Source organism: Strix uralensis, chromosome 24 (genome assembly GCF_047716275.1).
Source record: "Strix uralensis isolate ZFMK-TIS-50842 chromosome 24, bStrUra1, whole genome shotgun sequence".
NCBI lineage: Eukaryota > Metazoa > Chordata > Aves > Strigiformes > Strigidae > Strix > Strix uralensis.
In genome coordinates, this window is record NC_133995.1 from 9498657 (window position 1) to 9520233 (window position 21577).

Here is a 21577-nt window from a genome sequence, read left to right on the forward strand (position 1 = left end):
CTGTCCCAGGACAACCAAGAACTGCAGAGTTTATGGCCCAAGAAGTGTCCGCTTCACATCACGCAGTCTGCCCTGGCAGGGCCTCACACCACGCAAGGACCTGCTGTTCTCACATTTTATAGCATCCACTGTGATTACTGTAACCGTCTAAAATCACATAACACACCATTACTGCTTTCACAGAGGAAGTATTTCACCAGGCAAGGCAAGACTTGCAAATAAAATAATTTTATTGAGTTTCTGCTTCTACAGCATGTGGCACGTAAGGAGAATTAAGACACAAGGTGTGATGAGAAATTATGTATTTGTCCTTCACTGACCAAAGGATTCATCTTACCCAGAAAAACAATGCAAATACCGTTCTCATGATGTTCAGTGAAGGCTGATGCTGTGACATTTAGGAAAATGGAAACTGAAGTTGACCTGAAGATTGTGGTCGATGTACGCAGTTCTGATAACCTCATGTGAGGAGAAATGGCTGCCTTGCTAGCAAATTTTGGTTTAACTCCAAAGCAAAATATTTGCAGTTACTTAATTTAATTACAGTGGAACAAACAGCACTAATGTATTTATTAACTCAGAGATAAATCCACGATGAGAAAGTATCCAAAATCCTCAGCTGTCTGATAAAGATCGGCTGATTTAGCTGCATTTTCAAAGCTTGTTTGCCGGATGTTATAACTTCATTGGCCTCTGCAGCCAAGGAACCAGCAAAGTTTAATTTTTTCAAAACTTGATCTTCCTCCAGGGTTTGGGCCTTAGAAACTTTTTTCATTAAGGAAGTGCTGATACTTCAAGAAAAATGTTTGGAAGCTTTTTTTAATATTGGTTGTGTTTCTGTATTTCCCTTTACCCTTTTGTTCACCCTTTATTACTAGGATGATATAAGAAATAAAGATCTAGTGTTCATGCAAGGTTGTCACCTATTTCTGTAACATCTTTCCCCCTTTATGTCCAAACCCCACTTGTGGCAACACAGTTCTCTCCACTCCAGATAAGACAGTGATGCGCGGGGGGAATGAGTGGCGGCTACGAAGGGGTCTTAAGAAACTGTTCATGCAAGTAGCTCTAGGGAGACTTCAAATACAGGGAAAAAAAGAGCTTTTCCCCCCTGAGGAATCAATGGTGGTTTTTTATATATGACAAAAGGAACTCGGGATACGTACTGCACAAACTTCTAACAGCTCATGAACACTCCACACGAACAGGAGACCTGTGAAGGCGCTGCTGGGTTCGGGCTGCCCCGAGCCCAGAGCTGCTTGGGGTCAGGAGTCTCTCGCGTCCCGCGGTGCTGCTCGTCCGAGCGGGCGCCGGCAGAGCCGCCGTCCCGCTCCCGGCCACCAGCGCTGTCTGCAGACGCTCAGAGCACCTTTGCACTTTTCCAGCCTTCATACACACTAAAAACTATTTTACATGCTATTTTACAGACCAAACTTCCAGCTCATGTCTCAGTCCACTTTCCTCCTCTGGAAACAGATCCGTACAGTAAAAGCCACAAGAAAAAACATCACCTTGGGAGACATATTAGACAAAGACATATTTGACCACAAAACGGGTTTCTGCCTTTACTTACTCAAGGAACAACTAGACCGGAAAGTCTTGCTGCTGCCACTGCCACTCAGCAACAAATTACTGAGACTGTAGGCCAAGTGCAAAAATAACTTGGTTTAGTCCCATTTTACTCGCCGCGCTCTGTATCATGGTGTGGGTGGTGGTTTAGGCGAGGGACAGGAACCCTGGCTGTCAAAGCTCGCTGCCCGGCCTTGCCACTGGTGGGAGAAAAAAGAAAGCAAGTCTAAGAAAACAAGAGAGATTAATGGAAATTCTTCACGTCCCTTTACTGTGTTGCCTGTCTGCAACGTTCTCATCTGCTCTACAGCATGTTTCAACTTATTGAACGCCTGTGTTTAACCACTCAGGAAGAATTACTGAACAATTTACTTTATTGCTTTGTAAATCAATTCACAATTGTGAGGACTGCTCACAAAAAAGGAAAAACAAACAGTATCTGTGTGTGCTGTGAAGACAAAGTTTTCTCTCAGTTTAGCCTTCTGTTGTTTCCTGTGCTGTTGCCTTTTTGTTTTAGAAATACTGCTTAATTGCAGAACTACTTGAGTCTTTCCAGTCTGGCAATCTGACCACACAGAAGCTACGTCCACAGTGCCAGAGACGTTTCTCAAAGTGAAAATCAGATCAGAGAGTCTGTGGATGTGGCAAACACTTTTTTGCCATACTTACAGGATCATAAATTATTAGTCATCTATCTGCCTTGGGGGCTATTATTATAATTCAAAACCATTACTCCTCATTTTGAGTACTTGCCCATCTCACCATCTTGTTTTATTAAATTCAAATGACAAATGATCAACATCTCCCAGAGACAACAGGAGGCACAGCACTTGCACTGCTTCACTCCCCCTGCCCGGATCGATTGTCTCCTCTCCTGCATAAGCAGAAGCTCTTTGCTGGCTAATATTAATGCTCTAGCATGTACGGATTTCACCTCTGTGGGTGAAATCTCATTTGGCAAAACAAACTTCACCCTCGCCTCGGCAAAGGCGTTCCAAGTGAAATGCAACTGAATCGGTGAGAGCGGGATGGGGCGCGCGCTCGCGGGGAGGCCGAAGGGCCTGGGGCCGGGGTGGCCGGTGCCTCTGGGGGCTGCAGCCCTGCAGGGCCCCGGTGAGGCCCGTGACCGGCCGCGGGCTCTGCCCCACGGCCGCTCATCGGCACGGCCGCGTCTGGGCCGGGTCTGCGCGGGCAGCACAGGGGCACGGCCGTGTCCATCCGACGGCAGCTGGCAGAGGCTGGGTTTGATCACCCGCTTCGCCAGCGTGTGCGTCTGGTGGTTACAAAGTGGGGGCAGAGACAGGGTCAGGAACTCGGCCAGTCCCTTCCCCAGAGACACCGTCAGCACAAGGTAACTCACCGCACACAGACTATTCATCAGGGCTGAGCAGGAATTAATGAATGGAGAAGGCTGTCCTTCCAAAGGGGCTACCTTAAGGTAAGAAAACACTTTCTTCTGTGTTTCTGATGTCAAATGTATTTGCTAAAATCCCTGAGGAACTGATAATACGGATACAACCTCCTCATGAAAATTACCAATAAAACAGCAGATAAGCAGAAATTACAATAGAAAAGGGCTTTTGGCAGAGTCCTCGGCAAGTTCCTTGCACTGTCCTGCCTGCAGTTACAGGGACAACATTTGTTACTCCAAAAATGTGATGAAAACTCTTCCAAGAGTAGGTTCAAGAGACCGGTGTGCTGTGAGGAACCTGGAGATACTTTTTCTTCATTTAATTAGAAAAGGTGAACCACCCGTTGTGTAATTAACAGCCAGAAACTGGGCACAGTTCAATGGAAGTCAAACGTGCCCAAAAGTCTGGAAGAGGCTGGTTTTGCATATCTTTAAAGATAAATGGCTGTTCTTCATTATGGGCATGACTTATCTCTCAGCAAAGTTATTGGTTTTTATCTGGAGAAATAGTTTAAACAAATAAATGCTCCCATGCTGAATGTCAGAGGGACTTGGCAACATCAAAGACCCATTTTGCATTGCACTGATGCTGCTGCTCTACAATATCAGACAGAGTTTGTCTTTCAAAGATAACAGAGAAATTTCCAATTTTCAGAAGTCCCTTTCAAAGTCTGGAAAGACATGCTGTAATTTTCTATTTCTTTTTATAGACACATCACTTAACCTGGCTGACGGATGTATTAGGAAATGCAGATGAAACAGCTGTGGGTGGGATGGCTGAAGCACACCTGGGAGGCTGAGGCCACAGCAGCGGGTGCCAGCAGGACCTTGGGGCTGAAAAATGGGAACGGGTTTGTGCCGAGGGCAAGTTCACTGTCAGAATAACTTCTAAATGCAACAGCAAGTGGGATTCTCGTCTTCGGCTCTCAAACTCTCCTTCTAAATGGCTGTGTGAGGAAGATAGTACTGGGAAGCCTGTAATTAATGATTCATTTGCACATGTTCTCTTTTTAATGATGATGGTCATTAAAGAAGTGCAGTCATTACAGTTCGTTACCCACTGTTGATAAATATGGGGCAGCCAAAGACACGAAATGTAACAGAAGCAAGTTTCCCTAAAGGCTCCAGCAATGAAAGAGAAGAAAGAGCAACTCTGGCTCACAAGAACGGGCCGAGTCACGCTGCCAACCCAGAATGAGGGTTTGGGGCCGCTGAGCACCGCACGGCGGCTGGCAGAGCAGCCCGGTGCTGCCCAGGGTCCTCGTGTTGGACGGGCAAGGAACCAACGCCAGCGGCCTGGCCAGGGAGCACAGTCCCAAGGGCACCGGCAGCCGTCCGTCCGTCCGTCCGTCCCACACTGCCGTGGCAGGGAGCAGGGGCCAGGGCCGGTCCATCCTCCTGGTGTAAAACACTCTGGTGACAGTTTTCCTGGTCACTTCACCAGAACGTGTGACTCTGAGCTGTAGTCAAAATATGGCATAAGCCCCTTTTTTTGGCCATACCAGGCAGGGCAGTATCCATGCAGGTGAGTAAAGAAATTCCCAATTCCCCACCCTTTTCTTCACCCGTCTGCAGCACTGAGCTGTGTGGGGAGGGGCCAGGACACGGAGCTGCGGGCATCACGGTGCAGGTGCAGAAGGCATCAGGCGCTGAGCAGCTCCGTGCTCCTGCGTTAACAGCTCCGGTCATCCACTGCTCAGTTTACACATCCAAAAAGACAACTCATTCCTAGCTTGCTCGCTTTTGGGTTAAGATCAAGCACTCAATCAGGAAAGACACTGATGTAGAGCAGAGGCTGTTACTAATCGCTGGAGCAAACAGAGAAGAGCACGAGGATCAACTAGAAAGCAAATGCTCTTTAAGATGAAAATGAAGATGATGATGATGACCGCTCAGGATGTCAGCACAGACTGAGCTCACCCCCACAAAGATACAAGGGTGAAAAAGGGATGAAGGGTCAGCATCTTCTCCCCCAGCATCTGCGTTCAAGGGCAGAGGGACCGGGGCTCTGGCTGCCCACAAGGCCTCCACCGCCGCGGCCCTCGGCCCCCATCGCCAGCACCCCCCGGCCTTGCGGCCTCCCAGTGCCTGGGGGCCCAGAGCTGATGGTACAAGATACAGAGCCCACACTGTTTTAAAAAATACAAACACATATGGAAAAGATGATGCGATTATCGCATCAAACCAGCAAATACCGTTTCCCATTAATTTCTCTCCAGCAGCCTGTGCCTTTTCTGTTTGTTTTTTTTTTAAGCTGCACTAGGGATTTGCAGACAGCAGTGCTAAAACTTAAGAGGGCAAATAAACACAGGGACCACTTGCTTGCTGGCTCTGTGCACCAGCTTGTGGCAGAAATACCAGAACAGATGATCAGAGGCTTTTTTTTTTTCTTTTAAGCAGAGCTCCTGACCTGTGCACTGGAGGATGAAATGATTCACTTGGGGTTTTTTTTCCAAAGTCTTGGGGGCTCAGCAGTGGTTTTCAAAGTATATTTCAGAAGGTGAGTCATCTTACGTGCCTTCCTTTGTTTCTCTGAGTTTTGTCACCATAATTATGTCTTTTTTTTTATATTGATTATCAAAAACTTTACAGCAGTCTTTCTTTCAAACTCCCACCTGCATCTGAAAATCAGTGTAGTAAGGTCAGATAAATTACAAACTGGAGAAGGAACTCCTGGCCCTGGGTCGGCCGCGGCAGCTGGTGTCATGCTGTGAGGTGCTGGGGATGATCCAGACACTGAGCTGACCGACCCGATGACAGACCACTAAGCATTTATCTGAAACTTGGCGGTCGCTGGTCCCCACCCTCCGCGGCAGCGTGAGACGGCGTCTGCTGCCTGCCCAAGCAGCCGCAGCTCGTGTGTGCGATGCCAGTGCTTGAGCATGGAGAGGCTGATCACGGCCTGGTCCTGCTCACCACCCAAAGGCAGTATCACCATTACACACGAACTGCACAGCGGTTTAATTCTGCTTTGATTTACACCAGTTCTGCACAGCTGACCTGGGTGGTTACTCCCGATTTACAGTGGTGCAATATGAGATCACGAGACACCTCACACAAGTGAGTGTGAATTCTCAGATTTCCACTGTCTGATGTGTGTATTTCCACCGTGTCTTAAACTAAGATATTAATTGCCAGGTTTTCCCACTGGGTGTAATCGACCTGGTTCCAGGAAGCGAGGATGTTCCTCTGATAAACCCTGGCTCTGGAAGGTCCCCACGGCCACGTTTCATCCGCGATAGAGAAATGCCCACCGAGGGACGCAGCAGCCACGAAAACCGCTGCAGAGCTCCGCACGGGTGGCTGGCCTCAGCTCGCACGGCTGCTGCGTACCAATGCTTGGAGAAAGAAAGAAACCTGCAGAAGCAGCAGAGCTGCCTCTGGGATGGGCATGGCTGAATTTCAGAAGCCAACCTGATGAATATGAGCTGGGATAGAGAGCACCGAGCACAAACTGCATTCTTGTTAGAGGAAAGAGCAGATCTCAGGGAAACATGGGTTTGATGCATACTAATTCAGACTACTGTGGAGGATCACCAAGCCTAGTGTCTGCCTTCCAGCAGAGCTCAGTATCTTAACTTCAAGGGGAAAATATGGCTTTTGTTAGTCTGTGGCTTTGAGGGAAAATGCCTCCTTAGCCCCAGATACAGTGGGAGGTTTTACTGCCTTTATTATACTTTAGTATACTATCACTGGCCACAAATGTTGGCTTTCTTTTCATACCTGAAGTGTCAATAGCATGTGTGCCATTTTCCACATCTCTCTTCTCCAGAATTTATAACCTAAATCAGGCAAAACCCAAAGAGCTCTATAGGAGCATGAGAAAACGGAGTGCAAAGAGGAAGAAAATGCTAGAGATGGTCAAAACGGTACCCAGGCATTTCAGCCCTATTTTATCATCTGGGGCTGCATCAAGTGAATCTCTTTCTCTGGAGATGCTTAGAGCAATTACATTTGTTCTATTTATTCTCCCTCAAAGGCTTGGAGATGAGTCAACAGAAAAATCTTTTAGGATGAAAAAATTGAAACTTGAAATAGGCAATATCCCTGGACAATTTGTTCTGCAATCAGAACAGCATTCTCTTTCCTTACTGCTCTCAATCTCTAATTTAAAAAAAAAGAAAAAAACCAATATGGTAACAGTCACATCTGTAAACACAGTCCCTTTCATTCTTGCTTGCAAGCTCAAGCAGCTATTTCGAGCCAATACAGAGATACTTGCTTTCTAGAGTTCATTTCTGGTGAGAAAATTCCCTCAGTTCTTGTCAGAAAACCCCAAGTGAGAGTAGAAGCTCTCTGAAAGCCTTGAACCAGCTCACTCATGCGCAGCACATGCATTAAAAGGAAAGAATAACTCCACACACCTCTTTGAAAGACTTCTTTACCTCCACTAATGGATGCCAGTGCGCGATGGGCTTGCGTGGGTATGCCAGCATCTCGTTCCAGTGGTCTCTGCCCAGTCCTTCAGCATTGACCCCCACACGGCAAACCCCAATAATCTCGTTGTGACCCACTCTGAAAACAATAGAAAAGCAACGTGATTACCCGTCTCTCAGACTGTCCAACCAAGACTTCTGACCCCATGTTATCGGAGTGCCACGAGGCACGGCACTAGTGAACACGGGCTGTCGTACCCGCACGAGGACAGCCAGGTCTTGTCTGCTACTGTCAGCACATGGAGGCACTGCCACTGCCAGAAATAATAACTTTAAAATTATTTGAACTGTAGATCAGTCCAGATCAGTAATGGATAATTCATACACCAATTGCTATTCAGAATGAGACCATTTGCCTTCTGAAACAGGATGATGGTTTGCAGGAGAAGCAAATAGCGAAGGGGAACACAGTACTCACTCAGGAAAATGCCATAAAGCAAAGGACCAGCTTTACCACACTTACTATTCTAGCAGGTAATTTTCCATAACCATAAACATCAATGACACTTTAACAATAAATCACTAGAGACAGATTGATGCCACAGAGCTGTGCAGGCAAGTCTCTGATACTAAGGAAAACGGCTATTGAGCAGGAAAACCTGCACCCAGCGGGATGTTTTCCCCTCCAGCTCTCCAGAGCCTTCCACCTACCGGTCATAATCCATGACAGAGATAAGCAGACTGACTTGATCCATGTTCTCTGGGGGAATGTCAAAGATTATTGCTTCATTGTACGTGGGATTAAGTGTGTTTTTCTTTATGGTGGTTTTCTTCTTTTTCAGTCTTCGCCCATCACAGAGCAAAGACACTTTGACATATGGATCTGAGGAGGAAGAGAGAGGAAAAGGCCTTCTGTTTATGGAGGTTTATTTTGTACCATCACATTATAGAGACAGCATTATCAAAGGGCAGACTGTAAGTTACCATGAGCCAAAGGCACTCCTCCTCCTCAAATGTACTTTTAGAAAAAGGGATGTCTGTGTACCAGCTGAATCCACCATTTCTTGTACTGGTGTGAGTGCTGACATGAGGTTCAGGCACCGAAGAACCAGCACTGCAGATTTCTTGGAAGGAAAAATCAGCTGTTTCCATCAGTTCTTCTGCGATAAGGGTTTGCAAGGGTAAGAAGGCCCCATCTCAGACCAGGAGCCAACACTCATCAGAAGACGGTAACGGGCACTGGGCACTCAGGCACGCTAGCTGGCGTTAACTGCTGGCCACAGACAGCAAACCGAGAGTTTTCTCTGAAGAAAACCCGTACTTTTTCAATATTTGACTAAGAGAGTAAAACGTAATGCAGCATTTCGACAATCCAATCAGGCAGAGGGGGTTATTTTACAGGGATCCTTTGCTGCACTGCTACCAAAACTATCCAATTGCTGACATTATAGCGAACAGGGGAATTTTAAAACCCGTTTTCCCAATGTCAGAGAGCAGCAGAAAAGGTGTCAGGGCAGCTTTGCTTCACCTGCCTCCCACTGCTGATCGTGGCAGAACGCCCTCAAGTTACAAACAGCTCCTGTTCGCTGTAACAGCTGCCCAGGCAATCCCAATGCATTTTCAAGTAACAGTAACGTGCAACGTTATTACAGAAACGCTGAGCTGGCTTCATCTAAGTCTCAGTTCTCAGACATTTCATATGGCATCAAGCTCCAATTGAGTAGAGATGTTTTCTGCAAAGATATTTTACTGTATTGTTACTGCCTTTTATGCAAGCTGTCAATGAAATTCAAATACTTTGATGCTGATCTCTGGAAAAGAAACTGCTTTTAATGTTGAAATCCAGAATTCATGCATGCTGCATTTGTAAGCCAACTCTTTGGAACTGTGAATGCATACAGTCTTCGAGTGCTGTGATCCTCATGTTCGAGTACTGGCCACTGCAGAGAGGAATGCACACTCACCTGGGATTTATCCAGGTGGCCCATGAGCCTTTCCTGATCTTGGGGTGAAATGATTGATTCTGGCTGCAGCAGGTTATCCGATGGAAAACTCCTGACTCACATAAACCTGCCAGGGTCAGTATCTGCAACAGATCTGAGGCGTCCAACCCAAGAGACAGACCAGAGCTCTGACCCTGCAAACCCTTCCGTGGGGATGGGAAACCCCTGGCAGTCTCCTCGAATAGTACATTCACGTATATAACCACCTTCCCTGGATTCATGCCCTTGGGACGGGTTCAAAAGACAACTCTACTTTTAAAATTTTGTTCATACTTAAAACATGGACGAAGCTTTGCCAGGTGTTCCCGTGATGATACAGCCTTGGCACCAAGAGCTGTATGCCCACTATCCCCTGAGGCTACCTGAGGGAGGAGGAGGAGGTATGGATGCGGTGGGGTCCTTCTCAGCCATCGAGCACCTACCTGAGTAACCAGTGATATCCATAGCTTTGAGATTCCTGCATTTAATGACTGTTAAGGTGAGGCGACCTGCAGTTGGCAAATAACAAAGGGAAAACATGATCTCTCCCAGGTCCACGCTTTCCTTTAATAAAACAGAGAAAACATTATATTGGAAACATGCAAGAAGCAGCTGGGCTGCCTCCAGCCTCAGCCACACAATGCTTCGTGCAGGATTCATGTGGCACTCACACCGAAACAGGGTTTTCTCTATTTTCAAGTGAATTTTTCTCTATTTTCTCACATTTTCAAGTGAATGACACTTTACTATATGGCGGTGCTTCCAGTGTATCCCAACATTATTTGGCTAAAAATGAATATAGGGAACAGGAAAAAAATGTGTGCCCAAATGTTATAGCTTGAAATCATAGTTAAGAATAATCCTCCACTGCCTCAGTGGAGTACGTGCTTCCTATTGGCACAGGACAGCTAATGCACTCCTCTTGTTCTGCTCCATTGCTTACACAGAAGTGAAGGATATCTAACACTAAATGAAGGCCATTAAGTAAATTATATTAGATCAAGTTTTGCTTGAATGTACAGTACATATCTTCAAGTGCCAAGTGTGTGACACTAACACCTATTTCCTCAGTTGGAGGAATGTAAGACAAACACAGCCTGAGATCACAGAAAGGTGACACCTGAACATGCAGCGGTGCCGTGTTCTCTGGCTGTACACTGCAACAAGTGACCTTCTAGTACAGCCGGTGCCATCGGTTCAGTGACAGAGGTTTACAGCCTTTGCTGGTGCCTGACATTGCGGCAGAGAACGCAGATGTCTCTGAGTAACACGGCGATTTTCTCTGAAGTTGAGCATGAATTACTAGGTAGTTACAGACCAGGGGGGTCACAGCTTTAAAACAGAAGAGAACCACGAAGGGCCCCACTTAGTAACAACTGAGCTTTTAGGTTGTGACATGCTTATTATGGTTTGGGCCACCAACCCCTTTGAGATGCCTTCAAAGAGCTAAAAAACACAGTATAAGGCATGTGTATATGTGTATATAAATAGTGAATTAACCAGCAGGTGGCACTCAGAAATGTTTAGTAGTTTCTGGATTACACAGAGGCCAATACAATTTATTCTTTTAGTGCCCCATAAAACAACTTTTACACATTGCTCTTAGCACCTCTCGTACATGCAGCCTTATCTACTACATTTCCTAAAAGCCCATTCCATCATTGCCTTGCTCATGGGAATTCAAGAAAAAAAATAAACAAACCAAAAGTATTATTTAAACTAGAAACCATTATCATCTGACGTGAGCTGAAAGATTTCCAAACACCTTCCAAAAATGGATTAAAAAAAAAAAAAAAAATCTTATTTGGTACATACAGATCCCACATCTGTAGAGCAAACAACCCGTTTATTCTTGGAAACAGAGTGTTTGATTCATTTCAATGTGATATAATGATCCGCTGAAAGAATTTTAGCTGTTAGTAGTAGAGTGATAGAACTAGAAAGACAAGTAAATGCATTAGGCACTTAAAGCTTTGCTAAGTGTTAGGAGAATAGATCTTGTTGATGGATGAGATTTTTGCCAAATTATTTCCTTCTCGTTCTCTGGTAAGGCAAAGATTAGATATTTATTCCACTTAGATGTGCAGAATACTAATGAACATTATATAAAAGTCTTGATTCTTGACAAGACTTCATTTGACTAGCAAATACATTTCAAATCTTCTCAAGCATAGAGTGTACAAAAGACACAGTGGCAGCCAAATGTTTTCTGGACAGAACAATGTATGACTAGACTTGTAAGTATCTAAATAAACGTTGTCTCAGAAAGTGCTATTTGCTGGTAAATAGGAGTTTCATGCTCTCATCCACTCAGAGTTCCCACGCGGATCTCTCGCTGGCCTCACTGAACCAGTGGCAGCCTACAGAGCTTTCCTCCCAAGCACGATCTCGAGTTGCAGCCGCGTTGTCAGGGGCCAGCAATGAAATACGTGGAAACATCTACTGAGTTGTTATTCCTCTCCCTCTTGATGTGTCTCCTGGGAGCTAAATTTCTTGCCTCACAAAATATTACTAAAGTTACTTTATAAGGTACCAGGATCATTGTCACCACACACGAAAGAGCTTTTAGAGCCCCTGCAGCTTCCAGCCCTTGACTGTAACGGGTGCCCCCGCGTCACGCTGCTGTCTCGGAGGTAGAGCAGCAGTGAACAGCACCACTGAGCGTGCCAAAACGTCCTGCCCCTGTGTCACCTGCACCCTGAGAGCCGAGCTGAGCCGTGGCTCGTGCTGCCTGACGCCTGTGTGGCCGACGGGCAGAGGACAGGGAGTTCAGTATTTTACAGAGCCTCATTCATTTACGGTGTCTTCAAGCGACCACTCAAAACCGTGTGCCCAAAATTACAATTTGTTTTTTAAAACATGGCACTTCTCGTTACCTTTAGAGGTATTCTTCCTCTTTTCAGACGAATTGCTTTACATAACAAAGAGCCTGAATAAATAACTCTGCACTGAGGAGGCACTTCATAAGAAGTGTCTGGAACCTGCTGCAAACACTGCTGCTGCATCACAACTACGCTTGAGGACTGGGGCTGTACCTTTACACTTAAGTGTCTCCAGCTCCAGTCAGACACTGCATCTACCAGTCTTAGCTACAGACTTTACTGACAATAGAATTTAAAATAAATATTGTGAAATTATGATTAGAAATGGTTGTTCTGTTCCCAAAGAAATGAGCACCTAATCTCACTGTGTGCTGCCTGCACTGGACACCACATCCACTGCACAGCGCAGCAGCAGCTGGCACCCGGGTGCCACCCTGGGCTGGGTCTTTCCTTCGGTCTCTTTGGTTTGGGAGGCACGAGGATGGGAGATCTTGGACACAGATGTCAGAAGAGAGCAGCCTTATATGAGACCGTAAGAGCACCCTATGGGCATCATCCCATCTCCTATTCCTCTCCTCACACTGGGAGGACCCGTTCAGGGTATAAAACTAACATAAATTGTTCTTTGACCTCATTGTATTAGGTCAAGGGATTTTTCTTTGCAACCATAAATACAGGAGAGTAAAGCATGTCCTGTGGGTACATTATTTTCTCACAGATTATAGACATTGGGACATTTCCAAAATTCATATCAGTGCCTCTTAGGAAATAATGGAAGCTCTGAATCAATAACCTTTGCAGACTTGAAACCAGAAGTGTTTCACTGATTCACAAGCTGTACAATCATTAATTAAAGAGTTGAGTGCTAGCTATTTGAATAGCCTATATCATTGCTTAAGTGTGTTCCTATCTTCTTACCCACACGATCAATCTAATGTATTATTAGTCACCCAGAGCTTTCCTTGGGTATTATGAAAACTGTATTTACCCTTCTCGTATTTGATTAAACAGAAATGTCCTTGGGTGTGATACAATTGGCTGAGATGTACCAATATCAGCCCATTCCCAAAGAATGGCACAGGGACAATGAGGGGACGGAGCCAAACGTGGCACTCAGGGTTTCTGCGGGAGCTCTTCAAAGCTGCCACACAAAGTGTCTTGGGCAAGATGTTGACTCTGCTCCTCTCACACCTTCTTTGGAGGCTTTTCCCTCAACAGTCCTTCTGTTGGTGTCTCTCCACCTGTTTTTGTGGGGTTTTTTCCCCATTAAATTAGTTTAGTTAGTCAGCTAGGAAAACATCCACTATTTCTTGCAGACCCATCCCAGCAAAACACAGAACATGCACAGGTTACAACCTCTGTAACCATCTCCTGCAGCCTCATCTTACTGTGCTTTCCTTCTAGTGAGACCAAGTGTTGCTCCTTCCCAGTTTCACTCCTGTCCGCAGTTCTTTTCCCTCCGAACTCCTCGGGCTCACCACACCCTTTGTACGCTGATCTTACAGCAAGGAAAGGGAATGTCCCTGCCGCCACAGAGGTGAATTCACCCCAGGGTTCAGCACCACGCACATAACCGCCAGCGTGGCAGAGCTGGCAGCGAGCTGAGTCTCAGAGGCAGAGCAGATGCAAAGGGGTAGATGCCTCCAAGAGGCACCCGCTCGTCTCCCAGCAAACCTTTGCCAGGCGAACGACTGTGCTTGATGCCTGCTTGCCTCTTTGCCAGCGTTTTTCCTTTCATTACCACCCATTAATCCTAATGGACATGGCTATTTGTGGATTGAAAGCCAGGAGCTGTAAACACCCTGCTAATTAATACCATTGACTTTCCCCGTGGTTGATCCTGTGCCTCCCGCCCACTTCCCTTGCAGGCAAGATGCTCTAAAGGCCGCAGAGCTGCAGCTGGCAGCACGCTCCCCGCAATGCCCCGGGGTTCCTGGCAGGCGTCGTGTGTATCTCGGCGCCCTTAGGCAGGCACGACACAAGCTGTACTGCCACAGAGCCATGACTGCCGCTCTCCGTGCCCTGCCAGGGCCGCTGTCAGGGCCAGCACGCTGCCTGCACACCCTACTCCCCGTGCCCGGGTGCTGGGCTCCCACACCGCGCCCCAGCTGAGGCACACGGCACAGGACACGGTGCTGCACACGCGTGTCGCACCTCACAGCTCTTCTAGAAAGTTCCAAACACGCTACAGTGAAGGAACCAGCACTAATAGCAGTGACCAAGGGGTACAACTGGTGAGAAAAAAGCTGCAGAGAGCTACAAAGCAAATGTCTTTTGATACTGCTGACCAAGCGCAATAAACCTTCGTATTTGACAGCTCGTTCCGCAATACAGAAAGTGGGAGAGCAAAGGTGTGAGATGAGCTACGAAGGAAGTTGCAGGAGAGATTTTTGCAAGTCGTGGGATTATGTCAGTTGCCAGGGAAGATCTGACAGGGCCCGTGCTTTCAGCCACAGGGGTGAGGACACCTCGTGTTCCAGGTCCAGAAAGAACAACATGAAATGACAAAGACAACGACTGACTTGGTGTCCAGCGGCAAAGCAGTTCAATCATTTGTTTGCCCCCAGAACCAGCCAGGTCCTCCTGGGAGAACAGTGGAGGAGCTGACAGCTACTGTGTAGAGGTTAATGTCACTGCTTCTGCACTCAGTGATCAGTGGGAGAGGGTGGCCTCTCCTGCCAGCTCCCTGAAACCCTGACAGTGGCTGCGACATTTCCTGCTTTGACACTTGGTTTCACTTTCAGAGAGAATTCCCCAGAACTACTGAAAAACCCACATCCAGCTCTGGAAGAGTTGCCAGCAACACATCAGACAATGCTCTCAATACAGAAAAGCCCAGCACCTCCAAAGGATTGGTGGTGGCCCTCCAGAGCTAATTCTGACTTTATCTGGCAGACAACCAGAGCCTGAGACCCTTCGCATGTCAAAGGGGTGCCAGACAGGGACGTAACCAACCCCTCAGTTGTTTTTTAGCAAACCTGGTATCAGCGAGACTTGCTGTGGGTGAGATTACAAAAGTCACTAAGTAAGGGGATGAAATTCCAGTAAACCAGGATTCTGGTAAAGCTGACAGGCTTCTGAGTACAACAGCCTTTGCCACCCCTGCGTGCGGTGGCTGTAGGTCCCCAGGGCTGACAGCACCTTCTGCAGGGAGGCCATAAACCCACCAGCTGGCAGTTGTGCAGGACTTCCCCCTTCAGGCAAAGCAGCCAGAAAGAGAAGCCAGAGCCACCCTGCCCTGGGGCCGCTCACCACACACTCGGTCCCCTTCCCCCACACGCAGGGGTACCACGCGCCATGCCGCAGCACCGCGCCGCAAGCGCTGCCAGGGCAGGACAACCCTCCACAGCAGATACTCACCGTCGTCGCGTACTGAATGTCCTTCCAGACGGAAGTCTCCCGGGAAAGGTCTGAGGCCTCAAACAGGTTCTCCAAGATAACTTCTCCTATCATGTCGTGTCTGGAGAATCTGTCAAAGTCAAAGACGCTCAGGTGGAGCTTCCTGCTCGCCAGCTCCTCATGGGGCACAGGGAAGTGGAAGGACTCATCGAAGGTGGGATTCAGAGTCTTCCTGTGGACTCGTGTCTGGAACTTGCGCTTTCTGTCAGGCAGGAGGTAGATCTTCACGTAGGGATCTGAGCTGCCGCAGAAGTCTTTGGCTGGCAAGTCAAAAGCCCTGAGAATTCGGACAGTCAGCGTCTCATTCTCGTAGTCGTACTTCAGAGTGAAGTTAATTTTCCCACAGGTTTTTGCTGCCTCTTTTTTGGGATCCTCAGAGTCAACAGATTTTTGCTTATAGAGTTCGGGCTTAATGCGACCGATGCTGGTTGGCTGCTCAGCCACAGCCGGCGGATCCATGCCGTAGTCCATGCTGGATACGTGCATTTGCCGAGGAAGGTGCCTTTTGAAGGAGATGTGCCTGCAGGAGGAAGACGCAACAGCTGTATGGTTTTCCAAGGACATTTCTCTCCTTTTTCTCCCCTGGACTACTAACTCTAGGAAAGCAGAGAGAGCACAAGAACAAGTGCAACAGGTACTCCTGAGCTCTGTACAGAAACCACATACGTTATGGAAAAGAACACTGAAGGGAACACCTCCAGTGGTCACAGGAACCGACCCAGCAGATTTCCTGACTTTCAGAGTATTTGCAGCAAGCTGCATTGTTTCACCTGTTACACAAGTAATAGCCCACAGCTAAATACAGGAGACCAATAACTCCTTAACGAAGCTGTAGACAACCCAGTGTGGAGACTCTTTCCCACCCTCAGTCCTTACGCTTCCAAGATACTGGCACTAAGTTTCCCTTAGGCAAAAAAACTTTTAAAGTGAGAGAACCACGACCAGCTCAGAAAGTTAGGTTTTATTCTGGGTATTGACGCTTCCAAACTTCTCCAACAGACTCTCATCAGAAACCGATAGATAATTCTTGACCGGGAGGAACCCACAACCTTATCTGGAATCTGTCTCTTGCCTGGAGTTCCCCTTCAGCACAAGGGAAACTGTATGTAAGCAAAGCTTTATCTAAGCAAAGCATAAAAGCTTTCGGTGGACTCATGGCATTATTTCAGATTATCTGGTGTTTACAAGAGCAGTATATGGAGTTATTTAACCATACTAGGAACTTCTACAGCCAGAGCATTAGCTTTCGGTGATACTTGGTGCTCAGAGACCTCACTTCTCCTTGGCAGGTTCCTCAAAGGCATTTTGGCCTGGGCTCGGCTGGGCTGGGAGTCAGAGATCCCAGACTGCTGAGGTTGCTCCCCAGCGTCCCCGGGTCTGGCTGCCTGCCTGCGGTTCATGCTGGGCTCTTTTGCTTGAGAAACTGTGTTTGAAACCCTCCCACATACAACCAAGACCCACTTTGTTTGTCCTAATCCAGACAGGCCGAGCTTTTGTATTCTCCTCCACTGGAAAGGTGTAATAAGAGCAGAATGAGCGTGTGCACGACAGAGGGGCAATCAGCTGTCCAAAAAGCGGCGTAGTTAAATAAAAGAGTGTGTGGCACAATTGCAGGTGGCACCATGCTGATTTTAACTCCAGCTCTTCAAACAGAAGGCTGTGATCGGTGCCTTACTAGTCCTGCAATATGCAGCCCATTTCTGAGCAATGTCTGTTTCCGCACTCTCGCACACATCGTGGGCACGGCCAACAAAGCCAGCAGAAGTGCTGGGGCACAGCCAGGACCCTGCCATCACCCTTTCCTGTCCCAGTTTCACGGCCTTCTGTGTCAAGGGAGAGGTACCGTATTTCTCAGTATCCTTGCCAAGAAGGTGTCCCCAGGTTCGTACGGCCTTGCCCTGATTTACTGAGCACGATGCCGACAGCTCTGTCCCTGGCTAAGCCACGCGCCGAGCACTGAGCGCAGCTGGTTCTAAGCGTGTGCAGCGAACGATACGTCAATTCTGCTTATCTAATTGTTTCTGCTAGGAGCCACAACAACAAGAGAGAGCAAAAAGGTCTAATTCTGTCTGACAGCACACCATCATTGATACTTGAGCCTGCCTCTCATGCTGGAACAAAATTAAAGTGGCCAAAGCACACTGACGGCTTGACACAATGAGGTCAAGTCACAGTAATAGGGCTTGAATCCTTGATTCTTTCCGAAGGGCCCACAGTAAGCCAGTCCTAACACATCAATTGGTTAAGGGCCAATCTTTGGAAAGTGATCCAGCATGTAGGTGGGAGCGCTTTCTCCAGCCTCCCTGAAGGCATCCCAGCCTCCGGCTCCGTTAGAGGCTGCTCCCGCCCGCCCCAGCGCAGAGCGCGGCTCCACTCACCTGGAGGAGGACGCGGGCTCCGTCGTCTGCCTCTGCATCCGCGTGCGCCGCATGATGTGGTCTCTCATGGACATCTGGACCTCTGCCGGGATGTCTGGCGATGTGTGGCTGATCTTCACCGCTGCCTCCAGGAAACTTATGGCACCCGTGTCCTTGAGCTTGTCTGCCATGTTCTCCTTATTGCAGCCTGCCTCGCTCTGCAAGACGGCCAGGTTGGAACAAATGGCCTTGTTCCTCCGGGGAACCCAGCACAGCTTCCAAAAGAGAAACAGAAAAACTGCCACCAGGGCCAGGCCACACACAACAACTATCACTGCAAGGAGGCTGACGGAGAGCTCTACACAGGGAGAGAAGGCAACAGCAACAGGGAGAGGGGAGGAACAGGAAAGGAGAAAAGAAAAGAAAGAAAAGATAAGAAAGATGGTGAGCAAGCCATAAGTAAAGGGAAGAAATGGTCCAAACTGGCTTATATCAAGATTACTGGAGAGCTCTTAGCAGGTTCTGCAAGCAAGAGTCAAACCCAAGTGAGCATCCCCTGACAGATTCAGGACCGCTTCCTGCCCCAACGCATCTGGGGAGAAATGGGTGTCTCCAGATGGCCAGAGCTATGAAGTTTATACCATGATGCTCAGACTGGCTATAAAATATCATCCTTGATTTGTTTTGTGGCATTGGCAAACTGCTGAGTTTGAAATCGAGAAGAATTAGAAGAACTGCAGAATTGCATGATAGAAACAAGCTCCAGTGTTGTACTGGCAGAAACAGCCTTTTTGCTTCATATCACTGGTGTTCAGACACTATATTTAAAAAAATCTATCTACCATGATCCTCGAAGCAGATTGTTGTACTGTCAGTGCTCACATCTTGTCCAGATGTGCCCATAGGGAATAAAAAGTAAATACCAATACAAAAAAAAAAAAAAAAATCACAAGCTGCTGATGCAGTGAAACCAAACATAGAAGGAGGCTGTATGGCAAGTACTACACATCCTTATTCTGAACAGCACAGAAGCTGCCTGTGTTCTCTGACTCTCTGAGTCACCTTTACCTCATACGCTAAGTATTTCAGCATTTCAATCTTTTTCTAGAGAGGAAAGAGCTTCCATACCTATGGCTGAAGAATCAGGAAAAAATGAGATATATTTTTATGTATGATCTGGGCTGTGGAATGATTCACAACACTTCAAAAAGTGGTTAATTTTAGTTCCTTTCTTACAGTGTATTAATTACCAGATTCCTACCCAAACCAAAATTCCAAGAGTTCAGAATCACAAAGAATACGAGTCCCTGAAGACGAAGACAGGTTTTGCTCTGGAGTTAATTCTGCAGTGTCAGGACTACGGACAACTCAGTCGCAGACTGCTGTGAGTTCACAGACAATTCCTTGATCGCCTGCAGTGTTACTTGCAGTGACCAGCAAAGCCATACTCCTTACATTACCTGAGGGCAAGTCAGGACAGAAAGACAGGCAAAAAAATATCAAACACCCCAAAAGTTTATACAGAATAACCATTACCTCTTACTCACCTCTATTTACGTGTATGCTTGGACCATAAACATTTTGTCCTGCCACATGAAAGCCACATTTTGTTCTGCCACAGCAAAAAGCACCCCAACCCCACTGACGAACCACAACAGCAAAGTATTCAGGAACCCATTTATATCATCAAACTTTGCTAACGTGCTATCTGGGAATACAACACCTACTATATATTTAGAATTTTCGCATCAGTTCTTGTAAGTGAAATCTTGAGGAAGCGTCAGACACAAAATGCGACGTCTACACCGGACCGAGGCAGCTCTGCTGAACACCTGGGGAACCATCTGTTGTTTCTGATATCCCAGAGGAAATGCACTGTTTTTCCACAAAATTACCTAGCTTAGCAAACTCACTAAGAGCTTGAGGCAAAGCCTCCTGACTGCCCACAGGTTCTTTGACTTCAAAGGAAGGGCTGGAAGCTGCCAGCAGGACCAGAGGGACAGAAGAAATGCTGTCCAGAAGTTTTTGCAACTTTTCCTCTCCCTCACCAGCCTTCTGTACAGGTCAAACCACACTATTTATTTTCTGCTGTAGCTCCAAGGTGGAAATAGAGATCATTACTCCTGTCTTATTCAATAATAACTAGGATTGTACAAGTCAGTGGTGGAGCTTCCTGAGAGATTTAGCTAAATGTATTCTCACCAAAGCAGGGAGCACAGAGGTACCACCTTCTCATACTTTGAGTCGAACCTTGGAACTGTGCCCAGGAAACTCAGCGTCAAACAGGTTCATAAGAAAACTTAAGAACCTGGACTTTTTGCAAATATGTCTATGTTGTTACAAAGGAAATATTTGCACTGCAGAATCTATCACTGCTGGGAGTTGTTACGTGATGGAAAAGCTTCTGTTAAGGTACTTCTGCCCATTCCAAGAGGTTCTATAGCATGCCTAACTCCGCTAGCACACCAGACTCATTAATGGAAACATCAGAAATAATCAGTTACCCCTTCTGAAAACCTGTTGCCAGCTTGAGAAAGATCTTAGTTGATGTCACTTCTTGCTGAGCCGGTATTTGACAGGATTCACAGATACTTTTATGCATGACCTCCTACTCTTTCCTCTGACAGCTCACATAAAACACAAGTAGAAGGGATCAGGATTTTACAGACATTTTTTAAGCATCTGCCTGGGAAGAATATTGGTTTGTCTGAAGATGACATTGAATTCCCCAAGACTTTTTCGTGACTTGTTAAACTTAAATATCAGTTGGATAGAGTTGACCTTAATTGATTTAATGAGCTTTCTCTCATGAATTTGAAAATACCAGTTACTTTTAAAAAAACAGCTATTCTTCAAAATGTTATTCTTTAAATGTCGTTTAACTTACAAGAAGCTGTAAAAGCAAGATAATTCCTCATCTAACAGAAAATGCCCCAAGGCCAGAGGTTGCTTGGGCATTCCTGGCACGGATGGAGGTAAGACCTGTTCCCCCAAGACAGAACAGACCAGGAGGACACCTCATCCCAGGGGAAGGGTTAGCTCGTTTGTTTATTTTCTCCCAGCATTCGGAGCCCAGGCTCCCTGAGCGGAGGGTGACGAGGGCTGTGTCCCTGTGCAGCAGTAAGGAAGCGCTCCCTCGAACACGGAGCGGCGCAGGGGTAGTTCAGCCTCCAAGTCCCCAAGCGTCCCCGCACTGCAGCCGCTCGCTGGAGCTCCCCGAGCACTCGCGGCTTCGCCATCCTCAGCGAGGGACAGAAGCATCTTACTGCTCTGAGGAAAAATACAAGAACAACTACAGTTTTATTCTATTCTCCTCTAAAAAAATAGCAGTGAACTCTTTGTCTCTTTGCTATCAGGTAAGCAGGGCCTCACAAGAGCAGAGCGGCTTCAGCCATTCCTCACCCTGGTCCTGTCTATCGGTACCGGTGCCTCGTTCTAGCCCAGCTCCTTGAGAGACATGGGAGAAACTGCCGTGTTGGAAATTGGATTTTATTACAACTTGTAATTGAAAAGATAAAGCTTAAAAGGAGGAGGTGACAAATACAAATTAACATAGCTATTTTCCAGTCTCGCCCCACCCTGGGAGCAAGAGCTGCTTCCCAGAGGAACCCTCAGCTGGAAACCGCTTTTGGCTACAGAGCAGCAATGACAAAGCTCTCAC

General features: G+C 47.0%; 1 protein-coding gene across 1 annotated transcript in view; it reads right to left on the reverse strand.

Annotated features, from left to right (window-relative positions):
• Positions 1–212: 212 nt before the first annotated feature.
• SYT6 (synaptotagmin 6) overlaps positions 213–21577 on the reverse strand; it is a 37465-nt gene continuing 16100 nt past the window's right edge. The window contains exons 2-7 of the mRNA XM_074893804.1: positions 17938–18274; positions 15521–16079; positions 9782–9902; positions 8068–8239; positions 7345–7495; positions 213–1769 (exon numbers count right to left, since the gene is read on the reverse strand). Of these exons, the coding sequence (XP_074749905.1) occupies positions 1698–1769; positions 7345–7495; positions 8068–8239; positions 9782–9902; positions 15521–16079; positions 17938–18274 (1412 nt within the window). The 3' untranslated portion in view covers positions 213–1697. The remainder of the gene's footprint in view (positions 1770–7344; positions 7496–8067; positions 8240–9781; positions 9903–15520; positions 16080–17937; positions 18275–21577) is intronic.